The sequence below is a fragment of the Lissotriton vulgaris genome, chromosome 4_1 (genome assembly GCF_964263255.1).
Source record: "Lissotriton vulgaris chromosome 4_1, aLisVul1.2, whole genome shotgun sequence".
Taxonomy (NCBI): domain Eukaryota; kingdom Metazoa; phylum Chordata; class Amphibia; order Caudata; family Salamandridae; genus Lissotriton; species Lissotriton vulgaris.
The window spans coordinates 1101084983-1101106908 of record NC_141691.1 but is presented as its reverse complement, the minus strand read 5'-3'; the positions used below and the strand labels follow the sequence as shown (position 1 = coordinate 1101106908).

The 21926-nt window shown below is 48.4% G+C and overlaps 2 protein-coding genes across 8 annotated transcripts in view; one reads left to right on the top strand and one right to left on the bottom strand.

Annotated features, from left to right (window-relative positions):
• The window catches only part of ELP2 (elongator acetyltransferase complex subunit 2), a 1268509-nt gene extending 1262053 nt beyond the window's left edge, over positions 1-6456 (bottom strand). For 2 of the 6 annotated variants that reach the window (XM_086965324.1, XM_086965327.1), the window contains exons 1-2: positions 5888-6127; positions 5609-5795 (exon numbers count right to left, since the gene is read on the bottom strand). In XM_086965324.1, coding sequence (XP_086821450.1) covers positions 5609-5740 — 132 coding nt within the window. In that variant the 5' untranslated portion in view covers positions 5741-5795; positions 5888-6127. Of the gene's footprint in view, positions 1-5608; positions 5796-5887; positions 6128-6345 lie in introns of those variants that run through there. The other 4 variants (XM_086965323.1, XM_086965328.1, XM_086965326.1 and 1 more) reach the window with 4 other exon arrangements.
• Positions 6457-6476: 20 nt separating this feature from the next.
• Positions 6477-21926, top strand: part of TEX10 (testis expressed 10) — a 591356-nt gene continuing 575906 nt past the window's right edge. For both annotated transcript variants that reach the window (XM_086965321.1, XM_086965322.1), the window contains exon 1: positions 6477-6779. In XM_086965321.1, the coding sequence (XP_086821447.1) occupies positions 6591-6779 (189 nt within the window). In that variant the 5' untranslated portion in view covers positions 6477-6590. The remainder of the gene's footprint in view (positions 6780-21926) is intronic.

Here is a 21926-nt window from a genome sequence, read left to right as displayed (position 1 = left end):
CACGGAGGAAGACCCTCTAAATTGTACCTCCTGGGATGATGATTTCTACCAGGCGGTGGATGACTCCATCTACAAGGCGGTGGATCAGGCGATAGTACCCCTAGAACAACGCCTGACGGCGCGTTTGGATGAGGCGTATGCAAAAATTGCGGCCCTCATTCCGGCGCCTGCCCCGGCTTTGGATCCTTCCCTGTCAGCGGTTCCACCCCGCCTAAGAAGCCTTGTACTGAGGAGATTGATCCGGTGGCCTTTGATAGGGTTAGGCATGCCTTTAAGGCGCTTGAGGACCCCCTACCCGTCCCCGCCCCACCGGTGGGTGTCCCACCGCCTACTCCCCGTACTATGTCCCCGGAGCCACGGCAGGATGACGATTCTCCGGACTCGGAGGAAGAGGCCTGCTCTTCTAGGTCGTGGCTCCCGTCCCAGCCTTCCACATCCGCGGACGCTTCGGACATGTTGGATCCGGACGATATTGCCCACCCATGGTCCTCTGAATGGATCCCGGGGGATAAGGTGGCCTTATATGTGGCGAACCGTCTCCGAAAACCAGTAGACAATGATGCCCGTAGCCGCCTTAGGGGGGAGTGCCCCCGCCGTTCCCTGGAGGGAAAAGTGGCACTGACCCGGGGGACCTCATTTCTGCGGAAATCTTATCTAACTGGGCGCAACGCGCCATTATTTTCCTAGGCAATGCCAACTGCGCCCTCTCTACGGAGAGGAGGAGGTCACTGCTAATCAAGATTGACCCTAAGCTGGGTGACCTCGCCTCTTCTGAGGCGGGCGCAGTGGTGCAGGGCGGTTTGTTCGGAGATCCTTTTATTAAGGAGCTCGGTAAGTTTGTGGCTACGTTTACGTCACTGGACCGAGCCCAGTCCAATATCAAGAAAGTGTTTGCCCCTCGGGTTTTTGAAGGGGCCGGACGAGGCAGGGGCCGCTCGTTCGGTCGAGGCAACCCCTCCGATAGAGGACAAGGCTCCGGACGCGGGCATGGTCAGGAGCACAGCTCCCGCTTCGATAACTTTTACCCCACGAGAGGTCAGAAGTTCCGAGGACGTGGGGTCTATCGAGGTCAGCAACAGGGTAGAAGAGGTGAGTGTGCTACCCTCTGCGAGTTTGCGGGTAGGGGGGTCGCCTGGCGCAGTTCTTCCCAGCATGGCTTTCCCTTACGAAGGACGCCTGGGTACTACAGACGGTTCAGGGCTTCCAATTGGAGTTCCATGGCCGTCCGCGGCAGTCCCAGCGCCCTCATCCCATTACATTCTCTCAGCGCGATGCAAAATTGGTGCGCGACGAGGTTTTCGCCCTCTTTCACAAAGGGGCGATTTGCCGCGCGTGCGAGCACCCGGACGGCTTCCTCAGCAACATCTTTTTAGTCTACAAAGTCGATGGAGGCCGCCGCCCGGTTATCAATTTAAAGGAGTTCAACGAGTGGCTGGTGTACCGCCATTTCAAAATGGAGGGAATCCACCTCCTGAGGGATGTGCTACGACCGTCCGACTTGATGGCCAGGCTCAACTTAAAAGACGCCTAGCTGGCGGTCCCGATTTTGCCTCCGCACCGTCGCTTCCTCCAGTTCAGTTGGGATGGACAGGTGTACGAGTTCACCATGCTGCCCTTCGGGCTCTCCTCAGCGCTGTGGTGTTTCACAAAGGTGCTCCGCCCAGCGGTGGAGACCTTGAGGGCGCGCGGGGTCAGAATGATAGTGTACTTGGACGATATGCTCTTCATGGACCAGTGTCCGAGGCACTTAGCGTCCCAGCTGCAGTTTGCGGTGGACCTATTGCAGGGTCTAGGGTTTGTTATAAACGAGAAAAAATCTCTCCTAGTCCCAGCTCAGTGCGCAACCTTTCTCGGGTTCAGCATAGACTCGGTCTCAGCCTCCTTGAGTCTTCCCGCACGGAAAATGTCAAAGATTCGTCACAAGTTGCGCCAGACCCTGGCGAAGCCGCTGATATTGCTGCGTCACCTAGCACGGATAGTGGGCCTGTTGTCGTCTTCAATTCAGGCCATCTTCCCGGGCCCGCTTCACTACCGGGCCATGCAGAGGTTGAAAGCGTATCATCACAGGAAAGGTCTCACGTACTCGCAGCTGATTCCGCTGTCGGAGGACGTGAGGGACGAAATGCGATGGTGGCTGACGCACATGGAGGCCTGGAATGGTCGTGCGATATTTGGTTCCGCCCCAGACATAGTGATAGAGTCGGACGCCAGTCGTTCAGGTTGGGGGGCCAGGTGCGGAGATTTCTCCACGGGCGGCGCCTGGTCTGCCCTCGAGCAGTCGTTACATATCAACTGTTTGGAGTTGCTGGCAGGTTCCTTCGCGGTCCAGTGCTGGACCAAGGATCAGGTCCAATCGTGTGTCCTCCTGCGGAAGGACAACGTGTCTGCGGTCCGCTACATCAACCATCTGGGTGGCACCAGATCCAAGATGCTGGCGGATCTCGCGCGGGACTTTTGGCACTTTTGCCTGGACCATCAGGTCTCGGTCACGGCGGAGTATTTGCTGGGCCGTCAGAACGAGGTGGCCGATTGGCACTCCCGACACCTCCTGGATGCCAGCGTGTGGAAGCTGGACCCGCGGGTGTTTTCCCAGTTGATGGACCGGTGGGGTCCGTTTTCAGTGGACCTATTCGCCTCGCGGCTGGACCACCAGTTACCGAGGTATTTCAGTTGGCGCCCGGACCCGTCAGCGGAGGCGACCGATGCATTCCTCCAAGACTGGTCAAGCAAGCAGGGTTATGCGTTCCCTCCATTCTCAATGATCACATGAGTGTCAGCGTTGCTGCGCCGTCAGTCAGCGCAGGTGGTGATGATCACGCCTTGGTGGAGGTCTCAAGTTTGGTTTCCGGTTCTTCTGGAACTTTCCTCGGATTTTCCAATCCTACTCCCCCACTCTACTCACATTCTCCTGAATCCGGACGGGAATCCCCACAGGTTGGTTCAGGAAGCCTCGCTGAGACTGATGGCATGGCGGATCTCCGGCCTCGCTGGTCTCACCCAGGCCTTTCGGGAAAGGCAGAGGATCTGCTCTCTAAGGCCTGGGCGGACAGCACCGCCAGGAGATACCGGTCAGCATGGCATAGGTGGCGTCGCTGGTGTGTGCGACGGGGTTTCGATCCCGTGGGGACGGATGTAGTCCATGTCCTTAACTTCCTTGCCTCCTTGGCGGAAGAGGGTTTAGCCTATAGGTCTATCAATACTTTCCGCTCAGCCATATAGGCGGGGCATGACCTGGTACAGGGTTCCCCGATCGGGGAACACCCTTTGGTTTGCAGACTGTTGAGGGGGATTCGCCTCTCGCTGCCTCCAGAGCCACGGTATTCAGTCCTGTGGGACGTTAACAGGGTTCTGAATTTGTTTCTTTCTTGGCAGCCGAACAGGTTTTTGTCTCGCAAAGAGCTTACTGCTAAACTAGCGATGCTATTGTGTTTGGTTTCCTGCAGACGAGTCTCAGACGTGCGTGCGCTCGATATTACAGCACAGGTGTTTTCCCCGGAAGGGGTGTCCTTTACAGTGAGCAGGAGAACTAAGACCCTTACGAGGGTTATTTCATATCCGGCTTTCCCGGATTCTCCCAAGCTGTGTGTGGTGCAGTGCCGCCGTGCATATGAGGATATGACTGATGATACTCGCCCTCCGTGTGAGAGACAACTGCTAATTGCCCTACGGAAACCGTACAAAGCTGTTTCTTCCCCGACAATCGCCAGATGGGTGCGTTGGGTGATGCAGGAGGCGGGATTGATACGAAGAAATTTGGTGCTCACTCGGCACGGGGAGCCATAGCCTCGAAGGCTTTTGCGCTAGGGGCTCGGTTGGAGGACCTGATGCGAGTCGCGGATTAGTCCACGGACTCCACGTTCAAGAGGTTCTACTTTAAGCCAGTAACAGAGGTGGCTTGGCTAGTTGTCGATAAGCTTTGAACTTGCATAATCTGAAGCCTCCGGTCCTGCCATAGAATGAGAATTTGCCTAGCCTTAGTGCTGGTAAGTTCCAATTCTATTAAGGACTCGGAGGCGAGGATTATCCCCCCCAAGGACTTCCTCGAAGTGGATCCTCCCCGTACAGAATGTAAGTAACCTGTTTACGGAATTCATGAGGTTGACAATGTTATTGTTCTGTATGCATTGATGCTGCGTACCTTGTTATATTCAGGAAGGTCAGAATCTGATTCTGAGCTTTTCTTGCAGAGAATGATGGTCCAAAACAGGACGCGTGAGGGTACCGGACTGAGTGCTTCGCGCGAAGGAAGAGGAAGTGGATGCAAGGCATGATGGTTGCTGCCGGTGCATAGAGACTAACGAAGGACTTACTATTCAGTTTCCTGTTTTTTCCCTGGTGTTCATGGGAAAAGTAGTTTTTTACATGTTTTTTCTTGCTGCTGTTTTTTTCTATATATCTATATTGCCTTCTACGTTTCTTCTTTCTTATAGCCCTCTCTATCTCTCCTTCTCCTAGCTATCTCTCTACCTATTTATCCGACTACCTATCTGGGTCTCTAGTTATCTGTGTTTATCTACCTCTACCACCGCTCCATCTACCTTTCACACCGCTTGCTTACTACTCATGTCTTAATCCTCCCTCTCTTCATAGCTCAGTTTATAACTTGTATGTTATTGTTTGTAATGACGCGCGTGGCCATACGTGCGTCATCTACAAACAATACTCTGTTATGTTGTGTTTTGAAAGTGTGGGTATCGCGTGTTGTTTCTCGCGTGCTGTGTGAATGCAAACTGAGAGCTCTGCGTGGGTGTTGTGATTTGAATGGAGAGCGGGGAAGTTTTGTGTGAGGATTTGACCGTTTCACGGCATTCAGTTACTGGCTGTGCTTATGAAGACTTGCTAAATAAAGTCTCGTTTTACTTTACCTTCTGGATTTTGTTATCTTTCTTCCCTGGATGGATTACGACTTTTGTAACTGTACCTGAATTTCCATTTTTTTCTGCAGGCGAGTGTATGTACATACAACATCCAGCCACCCACTCACAATATAAATATGTACGTCTGTCTTTTATTGGTTCCCTTCAGTCCTAGCCATGTGTGTTTCTGTATCCCAAACTTTACCACTCAACTTCTGTAGTACCCATGTGTAGCATCTATCTCCCTATTCTGCATCGTCCTTGGCAGGCCTGCTAAGGCAATAAATAGGAAGGCGAATGTACAAGAAAATGTGATATCAACTTTTTCGGGAATTAAGCTATAATTAAACGACCCCAGATAATGTACTGCAAGGCTAAAACACTTATAAGGTCCCAAAGGCAAAACCTAATGGTTATGCCAATGCTAGTTACTGTTTCCTTTCCAGTTATTAAATCAAACATTGTCTGCCGCAAACTCAAATCAATGCAGACTTCTACACTTCCAAAACATTTATACAGTGTGTCTTTACAAGTACAAAACTGCCCCAATTTGCCAACATGGGCCATTTGTTAGCTATCCAATTCACTTATGGGGGCCACTTTTCTAGGTGCCCAGGCCTATTTTCTGTCCCAGTCCAACTTAGATAATGCACACATATTGCATACTGAAAATGCGGACTGCTAGCCAGCAGTAGTTATTGCTATATCAGTTAATTGAAAGATTTCACTGGTAACGATCCCTCCCTCTTTACCTCAGGATGGTACAAGGCGATGGAATTACAGGTTCCGAAGGCAATAAGTCCTACTCGCCCCCACGAAACTGATTGCGGAGTTCTATTTGCGCAGGTAGCAACATGGCACATCTGCACAACGGGAGCCACCATGCTTGCTACATAGCTGTCCAACGGAAGTGTTACTCAGAGTAGTGTCCGCATGTATCTAAGGAGAAACAAAAAAGACGCGGTTATTGCACCAAATCGTACTACCGCGAAAGTAATTGAACGCACTGACGAGACAAGGACTGCATTCACCTGAAAAATGTACGTAGTTGGATTAAGTATTTAGCCTAATTGTTCTTGAAAAATTGATGGCTGAATAAGGGAGTACATCATATGTAAAATCATACATTTTTAAGGATTCATTGAAAGTAATATCCCTGAGCAGTTAAAATACGTACTCAATGCTGTCATTTTTAAAATGGATCAATTTCATTTACAATACGCACGAAAAACCCGACACTTCCAACATGGCCTCTACATTTTATGTACTACTGTGCGCGGCAGTGTTTGTTTTTCATATGAGCCCAATGGCTTAACAGAGTTGCCCTGCGTGCGAGCAGGGTTTTTTCGGTCGCAGCCCAACCTTCATTTATTCCGTGAAATATCAATTCAGCGAATGTGACTGGGGCGCGCAATTAAACGAAATCCAATGTATGTCCTGATTTATAAATTACGTTATTTAAAATTAAGAAATCCAATATGCTACAGACCTGAAGAACAATTAACGTCCTTTGAAACTTTCCCACATGCTTCCTGATATATACCTTCCCAAGATGGCCGCTGCAGGCGCGTGTCTTAGGGTTCGCTCATCTCGCGCTAGTGTCTTTCTCCCTGGGTCAGTGATACAGGAAACTGCACTGAAGTGAACGGTGCCCCGGGAGGCTCAAACCTTCTCCCTGCAAGTGTTAACTGGCGTGTACACGTTTTGTTGGTTCTGGTGCCGTTAGTTTCAACAATGGCCAAAAAAAGAAGACGCCAGGATGACTTTCAGAAAGTGAAGCTGAAAGTGGGCAAAAAAAAGCTTAGACCGGAGAACAGCACCCAGTCTAACTTCAGGACAAAGGCGATCCATTTGCCGGAACAGCTGCGATGCCTCAATCAGCAACAGTCTCAACCCACCAACAACCGCAAATTAAGCGTACAGGTGAGAAGGAACAAGTCAGGGTAAAAACCACGCTTAAGTAGGGGACGTATTAACTGGGGAACATGACCCACTTTTATAGCTATCTAATTCACCGATGGGGGTCACTTTTCTGTAGGTGCTTGGGCCTATAAGTGATTGTGTGGCCCCTAAACTGGTTGTCTCTCTTAGAGTGTGAGTGAGACTATCCTTCCAGTAGTGCTGCGGGCCGGTATTGAGTGTGCACTTCCTGTAGTGCTGAGGCTGTCTGCCCGGCAGTGCCTTGGATGTCTGTCCAGTCGTGGCACTGAAGCTGTCTCTCCGGTTTTGGCGCTCAGCATGTCTCGTCTGTAGTATTGCAGAGGCCTGGCCCGAGTGCCTCTCTTCCTTAGTGAGGCCGACTCTCCTTTAGTGTTAAGAGTTCCCTGCCTGTTGCTCCTGTGTTTCTGGCTGCATTGGGGCTTCTTCAGTTGAGCTGACACAGGACTCACTCGTGCAGTGCTAAGGGGGCGCTTCATTTATCGCTGCTGAGGCTGTCTCGCCTAGTGCTGCTGAGGACACGCTTCTAGTGCTGCGGGCGTCTCCCGTGGCGCCTAACATGGCCCTTCTACTGTACTAGGAGATCTCTCGTGAGGTTGTTATGGTGACTAAACTGTAAGGCTGGGGCAGAGGGGTGTAATATAGGGCGGGGCAGGGGTACTTTTTCTTGAATTTCAGGAGCAAGGCTGTGCAGTGCCCCACGTCATCTGTCACTTCGCCACTGCCCTTGTTTTAATAGCAGTGTTGGCTTCATGCGGCTTGTAGTTTCGTTTTCCCGTTTAGAACTAGAGGTTTTTAAATCCCAACGTGAAAAATTTTGTACAGTGAAAAGCTAGGATGGGCTGAGTGCGTCAATAGCTACGTGCGGGGCCTGTGGCAACTTTGCCGTAGGAGTCTTGTAGTTCCAGGGGTATTTCTGTAGTAGTGTAGCTGTTGACTGGTCGCTATTTCGCTATTTTTAAAACCAACACATAACTAAAAAATTTGTCATTTACAATACCAATAGCTCAAACTTTCCTAATGCGAGACCAATTGCATTGCAAATGCTTGTTTATTTATGTGTTGGTTTTGAAAATAGAGAAATTAATAGCTTTGTCATTTACAATGCCAATACTTTTATCTTTTGCAAATGTGACACCTATTGCATTTGTAATGCAACATGTTTTGTATTTACGTGACTTAGATGTATTGATATTGCAAATAACAATGGCTTTTAATTTTTAAAAATAATTAAGTATTGTACTTTGGCAAATGAAACCGGTGGTGCAAGTATCTAGGAGTGAGGTAAGTACCTATTGTCGATCCAGAAGCAACATCATTTAACTTGATTTTTCTGATCCAGACTTTAACCAGCTGCAGCCTAACAGCGATACATAACAACTAAATCAAGTAATTCCATCCCGTAATGCCATCCGAACATATCACAGTAGAATCTTTGTGAGGGGCAGGGGATTCCTGTGTGCGGCTCCATACCAAGAAAGAGGCCAAAATAATACAGACGTTCACAAACACACACACACACATATACACACATACATATATACATTGATGTGATCAAGGGCAGATCCTGCCCGAAACGCGTCATGCCAAATTTAAGCTGCAAAAATGGTTGAATAAACGCCTGCTGTGACACTCTGCAACTCGTGTGGTGGTCCGTATTTTCTGTGGGTTCATCCTGGAAACAGAATTCGATCCATACATATATACATATTTACACACATATCTATACACATTTACACTTACATATATATGCATATTTACACACACACATATATACACATACACACACACACACACACGCACATACATACACACAGACACACACATACATACACATACATATATACACACACACACTTATATATTTACACATAGAAGAAGCTGGGGTAGCTGCTATGGTTGATATTTCTATTCTTATATTTTAAGTCACCACTTTACGTTTTTCAACACTGTGTTTTGCTTGTATAGTGTACTTTGTTGGATGTCGGAAGCTATTGATGCGGTTTGATGTGCACTATAAATATTAAACTAAGTAAAAAAAAAATATCACTTACACAGAACACACCAAAGTGTGTCACTTAATACTGGTGTTTAATCACTACACAAGTTAACGGTACTCATTTTCTTAACCTCGAAAGATGAAAGAGTGTATCAGCTGAGATTAGAAGTTATGACGTGGGCTGCATACCATCACCTCTGTAGCAGGAGCTTATCTACATGAACAAGAACTCATGTGAACCGTGCCAGGATCAAACCCTAAATATTTTGAAAGAGAAATTTCAGCAAAGCAGCCATTTCTTACTATGTTCGTAATTGTGCTTTTAAATATTATGCTCTTATAATTAGCATGTTTTTGAATCTCACTGCTTTAGATAGCTGACCTGGGGCCGTTGCCTCTCTATAGCTAATCACGACAGAAGCTCTGAGTGAGAAAAATTGGGTCATTTTTACACCTCAGGGGGTTTCCCTGTGCTCCATCGTTCCAGCCCAGACGTAATGGCGGCATAACTGGCTACAAATATCTTGCGAAGATGTCATGGCTAATTTAGGCACCGAGGCATTCGAGAAGGCAAAAAGAAACCAATGCATTAAAACGAGGGTGGGGCGCATTGCTGAAGGTGTGGGACTGCAGTCTGGGGTAGCTAGTTTCTCCATGGGGGTGGGGGTCGATGGGCCGTGCTGTTCGAGGATTTTATGGACGTGCACGAAGACCAGCCTTTCACAACCCCACCCCCTCCTTACCTGCCTTTCTCCTCCCGAAAAACCAGGAGCCCCCCAGGGCTCGGGGCTCCTCTTGCACTGGGCATTGCCCAGGGCGGAAGGGCGCTCTCACATGGTGGGGGGAGCTGCAGCGCCACCAAGGCCGAGAGGCGCGGGAGCAACAACCTGAGCGCTGTCCCTGTACACTCCGCCCTGCGCAGCAGAGGGAGCAACAACCTGCGAGTTCCCCTGCGGACCCACCGTGCCGGGATGGAGGGTCCGGGACAACTTTCCCTGCACACCAAGGGGCGGGACAACGCGAGAAACCTGACAAAGTGCGGAGTCACGAGAGGGGCACCGCTCCAATCCAATGGGCGGGCCGAGCCAAGCATGCTCCACCCCACCACACACAGCCTAGAAACAGAGCACGCGGAGGGTGCAGGGCGAGATGCTGAGGCCCCCGGTGGCGAGCAATGTTCGTCTTTGCAGGTGCGCCCTGATCCAGCGGCACCCTCCAGGCAGTGAAGGAAACTAGAGGGACCTTGCTGGATCCCCGTTCCAGCAGTTATTGCCTAATTTGATCCAGTATTTGTGGATATGGCTGAGGATCGCCGGGCGCGAAACAGCGCAGTGGGCGCGCACGAGATGCAGTGCCGTGAGCGTGCACATCGGCGCAAGCTGAAGATCGCCGAAGACAGCCGACCTCCGAGTCTGCCTGCTGCCGAGACTGACCTGCTGCGAGGACACGTGGAAGGAGCCGGGTGAGTGTGGGGGTGAGTGGGGGTGAGTGTGGGGGTGGGTGGAGAGAGGGAGGGGATGTGAGTGTGTGCGCACGCGTGATTGTGAGAGGCTGCCGCTGTGAATGTGGAGCAGGAGTGCACGGCTCCGGGATGCTGGGCATGCGCGTGCATGATGTGAAATCGGCGCTCGTGCCCAGGTCTATCTCCCTTGACAAGCAACTCGGCGGCAATAGGTCTCGAGCGAGACCTAAAAAGTATAAATAATAACCGGGAGAGTGTATTTCCCCCATTGAGTTTATTTGAAGTAGAGGCAATATCTGACGGGAGATAGTCAGAATTAAGTCATTTTAGGCTTTAAAAAACCTGTAATCTCCCGCCTGAATCGAGCACATTGGCGTGTATGCAGTAGCTAGATTTCAGTGGGTTGATTCAGTGGCTGCCCAAAACATTTTGAACAGTTGCACGATCGAGGCTGATATTGCGTACAATCAAAACCTTTTCAAGAGGGTCCCCCCTTTGTGGCAGTCTAGACCAGAGGTCTTCAACCTTTTGTAGGTTAAGCCCCCCCAGTTGAATTATTTATTTATTTATTTTTTTTATTTTTTTTAGATGTTGGGCCCCATCACCACCTGACAGAAATTTCTGGAATCTGGTACTCGTAATCAACCGCCACACGCATATCCCGGGCCATAACTAGCAAATACTGTTCAACACAATAAGAGTGTTTAGTATTGTGAGTTGGTGTGGTGAAATGACAGCGGCTATTACACAGCTCAAAACACAATTTTCCAAGATAAAATGTGCGCAAATTGTTTTTACTAGGATGCTTTGTTTTACAGATGACCTAGATTGATAATAACACCACCAACATAAATGTGACGTGTGGTCCTATTTTTCGCCACAGAGAGGGTCAATCTGTGGATGGATTTTTGCAACTGCAATCCTCTGGTTGTGCTCCACATCCAGTCTTGAGCTGTACTTAGTCTTTAATACTGCAAGTGCTGAGAACCCAATCTAACATAAATAGAACGAGCTGAAAGGCAGGAGAGTTTTGATAGCAGTTTTTCGCAAAGCGGAATATTTTGCAGACATTTTCAGCCAGAACAGGGACTTCAAGGTAGACAGTGTTGTAAAATTGTTGGAGCACTCCCTAGCTCAGAGCTGGTACACCAGAAACAAATCTTCTCTAGTAATTATTATAATCTGATCATTGCCCACCAACCAGTTATTGATCCGAAGACAAAGTTGAAAGTCCACGGAGGGCACTGAACGAAAACTTAATTGAGAATTCCTTAGTGGTACAATGTTGCTTGCCTGAAGCAGTGGGGGTTTCTGACACGTCGGACTTTTGTTTAAAAAAAAAAAACAAATAATTATAAATTAACCTGGTAAGTGCTGCCAACGGCCGTCGCGAGCACTACCTTGGTAGTGCTGCGCACGTCCGTTGGCCAACGCAGCCCAGCCCGTGCAAGAGAACGCCCGCATTGCGGTGGAATTGCCTCCACGGTAAACGGGTTAATGATGTTGTCTATTTTACTCAGAGCAATGTTGTCTGACAGACTTTGTGGTGGCAGGGACATGTTAAGGATTTAAGGTGCCCTGGGCCAAAAATATTTTGGGGTGCCCTTGTTCAGTACAGCTTTGAGTTTAAATGATTTACTTTCAGCTCTGCCATACCCTCTTTAGCCAGGCTACTAACGGTGCACAGACACTGTAATCGAAATTCTAAAAGCGTTTACATCTAATATTCAGAGATTGAGCAATTATGTTAGAAATGTTTTTATCCTTGAAGATAACTTTTACTGTCCTTTTAGATGTGTAATATTTTAAATAATCAACATAATAAACAACTTTGTACCTTTTTAATATTCAGAGATTGTGTTTTCACTGTTGCAACAAAGCTACAGCCCACTAATTCGACAGAGAATAATATCTGTGAAATCCTCAAATTTCTCATATGCGAGGACCTGCTTGGATCTAAAATAAACTTTTTTATGATTGTTGCATGAAACAAAGACTTTTCTCTGCAAATAGTAATAGACTCTCTCACATCACCCTGTTTTTTGCAGTGCATGCATCGGAATGTCCGCGCTACTTCAGGAGATCTTTTAATTGCATTAATAAGGGCTTCGCCACGAGAAAACAGCTTTTTTTTTTTTTTGGGTGTTCAAACTGCTTTATTGATAAGAGCACATAAGGATACACAGCTTGAGGTGCCTACAACCCTGAGGCCGTCAGCAATAACAGAGCAACAGTACACAGCCTTGTAACCGGCATCCCGGGGGCCCGGCGGCACATCACAGGTAGAAAGCTTTTCACAACGCCGTCCCGGCGGGGCAGGCCAAGGAAGGATGTGCTGCAGTCGAACAGGTTTTGTGTGAGCAAGAAGAGCATCTCACTCCTAATTTTTTGTAACGAGTAGAACAAAGAAAAGAAAAAGAGAAAACCCCAACTTCCCAACGAGGTTACGTGTGTGCGGTGGTGCATTACAGTGCGATAACAATGTACGGTAGTGGTGTAGTGTGGTGGTTCCTCTAGGCGCTAGTGCACGGAGGCGGGGAGTGTCCCAGGTTCAAGGACCTAAGGCATTGGTAGTCCGAGGGGCGACAGTCCAGAGCCGCTAGTGGTATGCAGGACAGCACTCTCCAGATGGAGGGGGGGACATCCTGTGGCTCGTCGGAAGGGGAAGATGGTCGCAGGAAGGGGAGGCGAGGGGGGCGGTACCGTGGAGGCTAGTGCCACACATTCCATGAGGAGACTGCAGGGGCATAGGGGTCCCACAGGTGGAGGAGAACCGCATATGTCGTGTATAGCCAGGTAGCAATAAGGTGAACTAGAGTGCTAATGTGATTGAGAAGCAATGAGCCCATCGCCCGACGGTGCATCATCGTCCGAGCGTTTGAGCAGGTAGTGTACCAGTGGGTCCCAAACATTCCTAGGTCTACTCGCGAGAGGCAATAATTCAGAAAAGGTGTTGTGTTGATCCTGGCAATACGTTAAGTCAGTTAGCCAATCTTTGAACTTGGGCGCTCTGCCTCTGCTCCAGCGGCAGGCGACACGTCGCTTGGCTAGGAGGAATGCTATATCGACGAATTTTCTGCTTTCCTTGGATATGTGCTTTGTGTATCCAAGGGCCACGAGAAAACAGCTTGAGAAGGGTCGCGGCGAGGAGTTAGATCGGCGTTCCCAAGATCGCGACTACGAGACCTCAGTAACAGCGGCACCTATAAAGCAAGGCGCTGGATAAACTGAGTTTAAGCGTTACACCAAGCATAGCCCCTTAAATCGGAATGCCGGCACTGTAGCTGGGACACTTTCATATTAACAGCTACGCGCTTGGCGGCAAGTAAACGGAGCGTGTAGAGACTATAAGGCGCTACTAAGGTCGCTACGGCGTGACGGCGGCGGCAGTACCGGCAAGGCATGCCGCGGGTATGCTAACAAACCGCTTGGTGGTCTGTAAAAAGATCGGGTGAAGCGGCGGTGACGAGGCTGTACGCCGCACCTAATGTGAATGCTGGACAGTGGGAGAACTAGTAAAATCTTGCAAACTACGGACTGGCTAGCCAATTGGAATCTTGCGCTGCAAGCTCGTTTAGTGCTCTCCAGTGCTGCTGAGGACTGGGTCACTACTACACGGGAGCACAGCCTGAGCTATGCAAGCACAGTGCTAGCCAGGGAGGTCATAAAATGGTAGAAATGTGCGGCAAAGGATCCGCCGGTATGCTGCTAAAGTAAGCTCTATGGGAGACTAATTGACTGGCAATACACATATCCAGCAAGCAGCCTAGTGCATATGAACACAATAAAAAAGGGAGCGTTTTCATTTGTAAACTTGTGAAACTGAAGCAGAAGGTTGCCGACCAGAGGACCCCAAATTACTACATATAAAGTACAACTCTGATAACTTCACTTGATGAAAGGGAAACAAATTACTCATTACAGTGAACTGCTACGAGAATGCAGAGCTTGAAACGGCTGCCATCCTGTGGTTACATTTTGTATTGCTCCCTGCTCCTGAATGGGGCTGAGGGGATTGCCCCAGACTCCACCGAACCAAGAGAAAAAACAAATCCAGCAATGTCAGATCAAAACCACGACCTTTGGAAGAGAGGCAAGGAGGGAGCTAATATTAGAGCCTAGCTGCTGTATCTTTCACCACTAAACAGGCGGCAGTGAGCGGCTGCGCTGGACCCTGTTGCAGACAGAGGTGAGAAGAGAGCTGGCAATGCGTGCTGTATGGATGCCAGGTGCTGGAGCGACAGGTATTGATTACCTGACTGAAGAGAGCTAGGACACACGCCTTCCTACATAAACTCTAGCGCGGAGAGGCGTGGGAGCGGCATTTGAACTAAGATGGCTGCGGTGAAGGAGCTTTGAAATCAGGCTTCCAGGCTCGGGGTCACTATACCTGTGACTGCCTCCCAAATCCCACATCGGGACCCTCACACCTCGCCACCCAGGTCAGTCAGGACAGTCGACTGCTACGGCGAACATCATAATGCGAGTGAGTGTCCCTCGCCGATCTGCAAGGACTGCAAGCAAAGGAACTCAGTGCAGCACTCCCGGACCAGCCTCACGTCGGATGCCCATAGTTCTGCTAGAATCCTCTGCCCTGACGAGCGTCTTCACTGGGACAAGGACCGCAGGATTTAAACCGGTGTGAATTCCTCACAGCTCCTCTGTAAAGGTACGAGTGCGCTAGCCCCTAACGGAGCCTCACTATACCAGTCCACCGATGCCTGGCCTAAAACTGAATCACACCAGCAGTTTCTTGCCTCTACCCGACCTCCCATTCTCCAGCTTTGCAACTCACTTCGCCTATTGCACGATGGCCTCCCATGTCACCACAGTGATCACCCCCTGATCTTCACGGTAGGTCAGTAAGGGATAACCCTTCCCCTCTTTCCCGCCACAACACGAACTTAGACGTCCATTCTCATCTCGCCCCAAGCTGATTTGCCCAACCTCCTCAAACGGCCTTGATCCCCACTCTGATACACAGCCCCTTCTCTTAGAAATTTCCACAATGGCTCCGGACACATCATCTCACTCCTCACAACTCCCATCGACACACCTGAAACTTCACAGCACGAATGCGTCCACAATTCGTTTCCCCCCAACCTCTCTCCTAAAGCAAGACGAAATTTCAAGCATAAATTGATCAGACAACACAAAGAAATTCTATTTACAGACACATATCACTCTCCCTCCAAAGGGTCAGATTAAGATGGACTTGATCTTTCACACAGAAAGACCAGAGGAATGGATGACTTCCCTCAGAACACAGCTCTACATCTCCACAGCTACCTCACATAGCTGCAAACTTACCTCTTCGCTCCCTAACCGGTCGCCAAGGGGTGGGAGCACGTCTGTGACCATCTACACTAACGGTACTATCCTGATTCAGGCAAACGATGAGAATCTAGAGGCTTTCGACTCCCTCTTCCCCATACTCTGCTCCGCTCTTCCGCGCATACCTAGTTCCTTCTCGACCCAACACCCACAAACAGGTAACCGTCCCCACCAGGGTTTCCAAACTGTCCTTGACTCGTCCCACTACTCCTCTTCTCGACACCCCAGAGACACCCCCCCCACTCCAGCGCCTCCATAGAGAATGTCCGCCAACTCTCAAAAGGAAGCCAAACCCGACCTCCTAATTTGACTCATCCTCCACATCTCCTTGAACCTGCTCGGCCGCCTTTGTCTGCCTGTTGCAATCCCTGTGACACAGGTACTGAGACTCCCTAGAATGGAGAAGGAGGACTTGTCACAAAAAACCCTAAGAAACGCAGCTCGCGTCTCTAGAGCACAGATTCATCCAAATACTGACATTGAGCCTGTCTACTCCAGACCTACGAGGACTGAAGCTGCGATGTCTGACAAAGAAGCTGCCGAGCTATGCTCCTCCCCCCCCCCCCCAATTGATTCCCCTAAATCCAAGATCCAAGTGATCACGGGTCTCAGAAGAGACCCTCCGAGCACTAAACTCCCCAGATCGCCTTTCCCCACCTCCCTCCCCAGAGCACCCAAGGAATTGAACCACAGCTCTAAAGAGTTTTCCACCAACTGCATGCTCATCAACTGCAGATCGGCGTCCATGCATGCAACCGAACTAGCAGAAGCCATTCTCTTGCAGGACGTTGACATTGCGTTCATCACGGAGACCTGGCTCAACAAGCTCTCTTCACCATGCTTAGACATGCTTGTGCCCCCAGGTTTTTCCATTATCAACAAAAACAGAAAAGACCAACGAGGGGGTGGAGTTGCCATCATCCATAAAGACAACATCTCCATCATGGAAATAGACTCGTGCAGATACAACACCTTTGAATGCCTTACCGCAAACATAAAAACCAAAGATAATGGATCACTGCTCTCTCACCTTTTGTATCACCCACCGGGCAACACCTCAGTTTTCGGGGAACAACTATCAGACCTGATTGCTAACTGCGCTCTTGGAGACTCCAACACCTTAATTCTTGGTGACCTTAACCTGCAATGGAATGAAACACATAATCCACTAATTCAAACGCTATCCAATCTTCTCAGTGACAATAATCTAACCCAACATTGCACAGAGGAGACGCACTAGAAAGGAGCTACCTTGGATGCCATCATAGCCAAACGAGCCTCAATCGCGATCGAACACGTTCTCCCCGTGAACTGGTCGGACCACCACATGATCCTATTCCATGTCAACCAACAAATTCTCTCCCAACCACCGTTGCACGAGCCCCCCCAAATGACTCAGAAACCTCTCTCAGATTCTCATGGAAGTCCTTGAAGAAAGGATAAGCTCCCTCCTGCCCTGCCCCAATGACCACCTCTCCACTACCGAACCCACTACAAGATACAACTCTAACCTGGAGACTATGCTGGACCAACTTGCTCCCCGAAAGTTGAAAAAAAGTAGAGCCATTCCGTCCAGGTCCTGGTTCAACAGTGATTCTAATGCCAAAAGGAGAAACTTAAGAGCCACAGAAAGAAGCTGGAGGAAGAACCCTACCTCCTCTCTCCGCGAATAACTCAAAACAGCCCGCAAGGAACACAACAATCACATCAAAAACAAGAGATCTGCGTTTTTTTTGCTCTGTGCTGGAAAGCACAAAAAATAGACCTAGAGAGCTCTACAGCATCATTAGGCAACAAACCTCCAAGCCTGTGGCCTCCTCAATTCAGGCGTCCAATAAACTTTGTGACAACTTCGCCAAATTCTTTAACGACAAGATCACGAAGATCGAACCCTTAACACTCGACCCACCAAGAGCACCAGGCCCGCGGCGGTTGTTGTCGCTCCTTGCCCCTCCTCTAATTCTTGGCTAAGTTTCTGCCCCTTCCAAGAACATGAGATAATCACACTGATCTCCACTTCCAAACCCTCTTCCAATGTCCTTGACCTCATTCCACCCCTACTAACCAAAAAACTGAAGCACTCCCTAGCACCGCTAAGGTGTACAATAATAAACGGCTCCATGGAAAATGGAGACATTCCAGACTGCCTTAAAGTTGGTCAAATCACACCAATGTTGAAAAAACCTGGCCTTGACAAGACTGATTTGAATAACTTTAGTCCTGTATCTAACCTCCCCCTTCTTTCCAAAATCCTAGAAAAGTGCGTACTCCAACAGCTTACCCAACACCTGGATAACATAAACCTCTTGGACTCCCACCAATCTGGCTTCAGAAAAGGCTGCCGCACAGAAACCGCGATCCTGAACATCATAGACGATATCCACCACTCACTAGACTCTGATCAATGCTGCCTCCTCGACTTATCGGCAGCATTTGACACAGTAGACCACAAACTCCTCATTAGGGCTCTCCAAGAAAGAGGCGGTCTTGGTAAAGCGGTCCTCCAATGGTTTTCCTCACTCCTACACAATCGCACTCAAAAAATCAAAATCAAAAACTTTGCTTCTGACTCTCACCCTATCAACAAGGGAGTCCTCAAAGCTCCGTGCTCTCCCCACAACTCTTTAACATCTACATGGAACCCCTCACCAAACTACCCAGAGCAGCCAACATCCGCTTCCATCTTTACGCAGACGACACTCAGATATATCTGGAAACCTCCTCCCTCAGTAACATTCAAAGTCTCAATGACGTACTGAATGATGTCCAACACTGGCTGTCTGCGAATCATCTTAAACTAAACCTGACAAAACTGAGATACTTCTCATTTCAGATAAGGGGGAGAACCCTCAAATTGCTGAATGGCTAAAAGCCGTAGATGCGCTCAACGGGAATCTCACCCTAGTTGACTGTCAAATCACTAGGCATCACACTAGACCCGAAACTAAACATGGCCAGACACACAAAGAATTCGGCTAAGAGCGCCTTCCTTAACCTTAAACTCCTGAACAAAATAAAACCCTTCATCCTGCCTGGTGATCTCAAATAGGCCACTCAAACACTGGTACTGTCAAGGCTGGACTATGGGAACGCAGTCCTCTCAGGAATTGCAAAGTCACACCTAGCTCCCATCAGAACAACTCTGAATGCGGCAGCCAGAATGGTCCCCGGAATCAAGAAATTTGACCATCTCTCCTGCACTCAGTGAACTTAAGTGGCTCCCAATTGAAATGAGGATAAGCTTCAGAGTAGCGTGCCTCACTCATAAAGCCCTACATACCTGCAAACCTGAATACCTGGCGGCCAAACTCAAAGAAGCCGGTCAGGCCAGGAACCTCAGAAGCTCAAACTCCCTCCTCAGCCTGCCAAAAACTCAAAAATAAAAACTGCGACTCGTTCCCCTCGCCGGAAGCGCGCCCAAAATCTGGAACTCCATTCCCACCACATCAGAACCATTCCCTCCTTTGTAAAATTCAAAAGTCAACTCAAAATCCTGTTCTTCAATTGTGCCCCAGGGAGTCGATAGGAGCACTCAGCGTGGGGGTAACATACTCTTAATTACTGCTCCATCACCATGTCAGTGAGACTACGATACAGATGTTCCCTCGACTACGAAGCTGACCCCTCAACAAAAAATGTCCTCACTACCACTTACCAATGATGCACCTCATCTCTCTATAGCACCTTTCTGGCAAACCTTTAATTTTTTTATAGGTCTACTCAATGTTTACTCACACTCAGTTTAGTGATCTGCTTGGTACATGTTCTTTGTAGCAGGCACATTAACCCTCTGCGCTGTGTGGGTGTCAGAAGTGCCCATGTGAGTGCACGGTCTGCGACGAAACAGTGTGGGAGTAGGGTAAGAGGAGTGACTGCAGGATGAGAGGACCATATGAATTTGGATGCCGATATAAGTGCAGAGTGCGACAAATTAATGCATGGTTAGTGATGGGCTCGTTTGAGTGAGATTGCAGATTGAGCAGTAAGTGGGACAGGTGAGTTAAGTGTCACATGAGTGCAGGGTGAGTAGAGTGCTTGTGACTGCAGGGTGAGGTGCAGGGTGAACAGCGCAAGCGTATTGTGAGCGGAGAGTGATCACTGCGAGTGCAGGGTGAGTGGTGTGAGTGCATCGGGATCAGTGTGAGTGCATTGTGATCGCTGTGACTGCAGGGTGAGTATGAAAGTGAAGGGCGAGAAATACAGTGAAATACGTCTCTGCTGTGTGGGGCTATCAGAGGTTGCTTCACATGGTTGCCTTACACAAGTGCTCCTCACTGTGATTAAGTTGAATACAAGTGTTCTTTTAGAGGTTATGTGTGTGAGAGTAAAATGACTTGTCCCCACTGATGTGATGGGAGTCCCACCAGATATCCCTTAGAATATAATTTGATAGCCTGGCCCTCAATGTCCTAGAGCAGTGGTTCCCAAACTTTTGACTCCTGAGGACCCCTCATTGAGTCACCACTGGAAGCCGGGGACCCCCAAGAAAATTGTACGAGTTAAATTTCAAATATTAAAACAGGAAATCGAAAAAAGTACACACGTGTGCACACAAAACAAATACTCAAAGTTCGAAGGATTGTGGGGCCAGATGTACAACCATTTCATTTAGCACCTCGCAATTGGCGACACATTATAAGTGGCAAATTGCGAGTCGCTAAATGAAATGTATAACAGTGTGTTTAACACTGTTTGGGATTCCCAATGGGGTGGCAAATTGCGAGGTTCATTAATAATAATGAGCCTCTCGCAATTTGCCAGCCCTCCCAGGTATGGTGGCCTGCTGGGCTCTGCAGGCCACCATGTCTGGGACTGCTTTTAAATAAAGCAGTTTAAAAAAACAAATGCAGCAAGTTTCCAATGCATTTAAAAAAAAGAAAATGAAACGTTTTTGTTTCATTTTCTGAGGGCAGGCAGAGGTCCCTGGGCCACTGCCTTCCCTAAAAAAATTATTTTGCATGCATTTACAAAGGGGAAGGGGTCCCCTGGGGACTCCTTCCCATGTGCGAATGCATTACCATCTACTTGAAGTAGGTGGTAATTGCTAGTGTTTTGCGACCACAAAACATTTGTACATGGTTTTGAGACTCGCTATTTGGAAGGGAATGCCCCTTCCAAATAGCAAGTTGCAAAACCTATTTAGCGAGTCGCAAACAAATAGTGACTCGCAAAATAGGCAATGTACATGGCTCAATAGGTTTTTGCATGCGCAAACGGGTTCGGGAACCCGTTCGCGCATATAAAAACGGATCGTACATCTGGCCCTTAGTATTTTATATTGAAGTAATAGCCCCTCTGTCACATGTATTTCATTTGTTTCATAGCATTTCTCATACCATTGTAGGATGTCAGAGCACTTTACATCACACACATATAGAGACATTGAATCATACATGTAAATCAGTGTGTATATAAAATGTTTAAAGAGTGCTTGGTCTGGAAAAGCACAAACTCAGACCAAATACATCTAATTTAGCAGCATCAGGACAATGAATAACTGGGAAAAACATAAGTTACTAACTGGTACCATGCAGTTTGCAAGCAGCTTTTTGATGACGGTTTATAGGTGCCTCTGCTACATTACGATTGTCACTTATGAAGTGCACAGTAACAAAAGAATCTGACAAAAGCAGTAACCACGAACCTATGCACATAAAATACTGCTTTTTAAAATGCACGTTACACATTCTTTGCAGTAGGCACATTAACCCTCTGTGCTACACTAGTTAAGTCAAAGCTGCCACTGAACAAAACTCTCCTCACGCTCCAGCAGGTATATTAATCACTGGCATTATCTTGACACTTTTATTGTTGCTGTAAAGCTTCTAATTATACAAGAAACTTTTCTGTGCTTTTAAGCTTTTAAAACTGTTGCCTACTGACCCCTGGGAATGTTTCACGGTCCCCTGGGGGTCCGCAGACCCCAGTTTGGGAAACACTGTCCTAGAGGTTCTGGCACTTGTCATGCCCAGTATAGAGAGGAATGACCTGTCCCCACCCCGTGTCCGCCTCCCAATTTAACTCACTACTGCATATCAGCAGGAGGAGGATCTGCATCTGCAGTTCAGATTCTGTGCAGAAATAAAAGATCCTACATTGGGAGTATCAGTATTCCATCTGATCTGCCTTTCACTGACATGAGGTGCCAGAAGTTCTTGGTAAGAAGTCTTCGTCTATTCCCCTACAGGCTGCCTCTTGCCATGCGGCATATGGTACTTTTTCCCACTTGTAAGAAATGACGTTCTTTGTCGTGAGGGATGGAATTCTACAAAAAAATTAACCATCTTTTCAAGGTGAATCACTAAAATCAATCATTCAATAAAAACTTTATTCGATT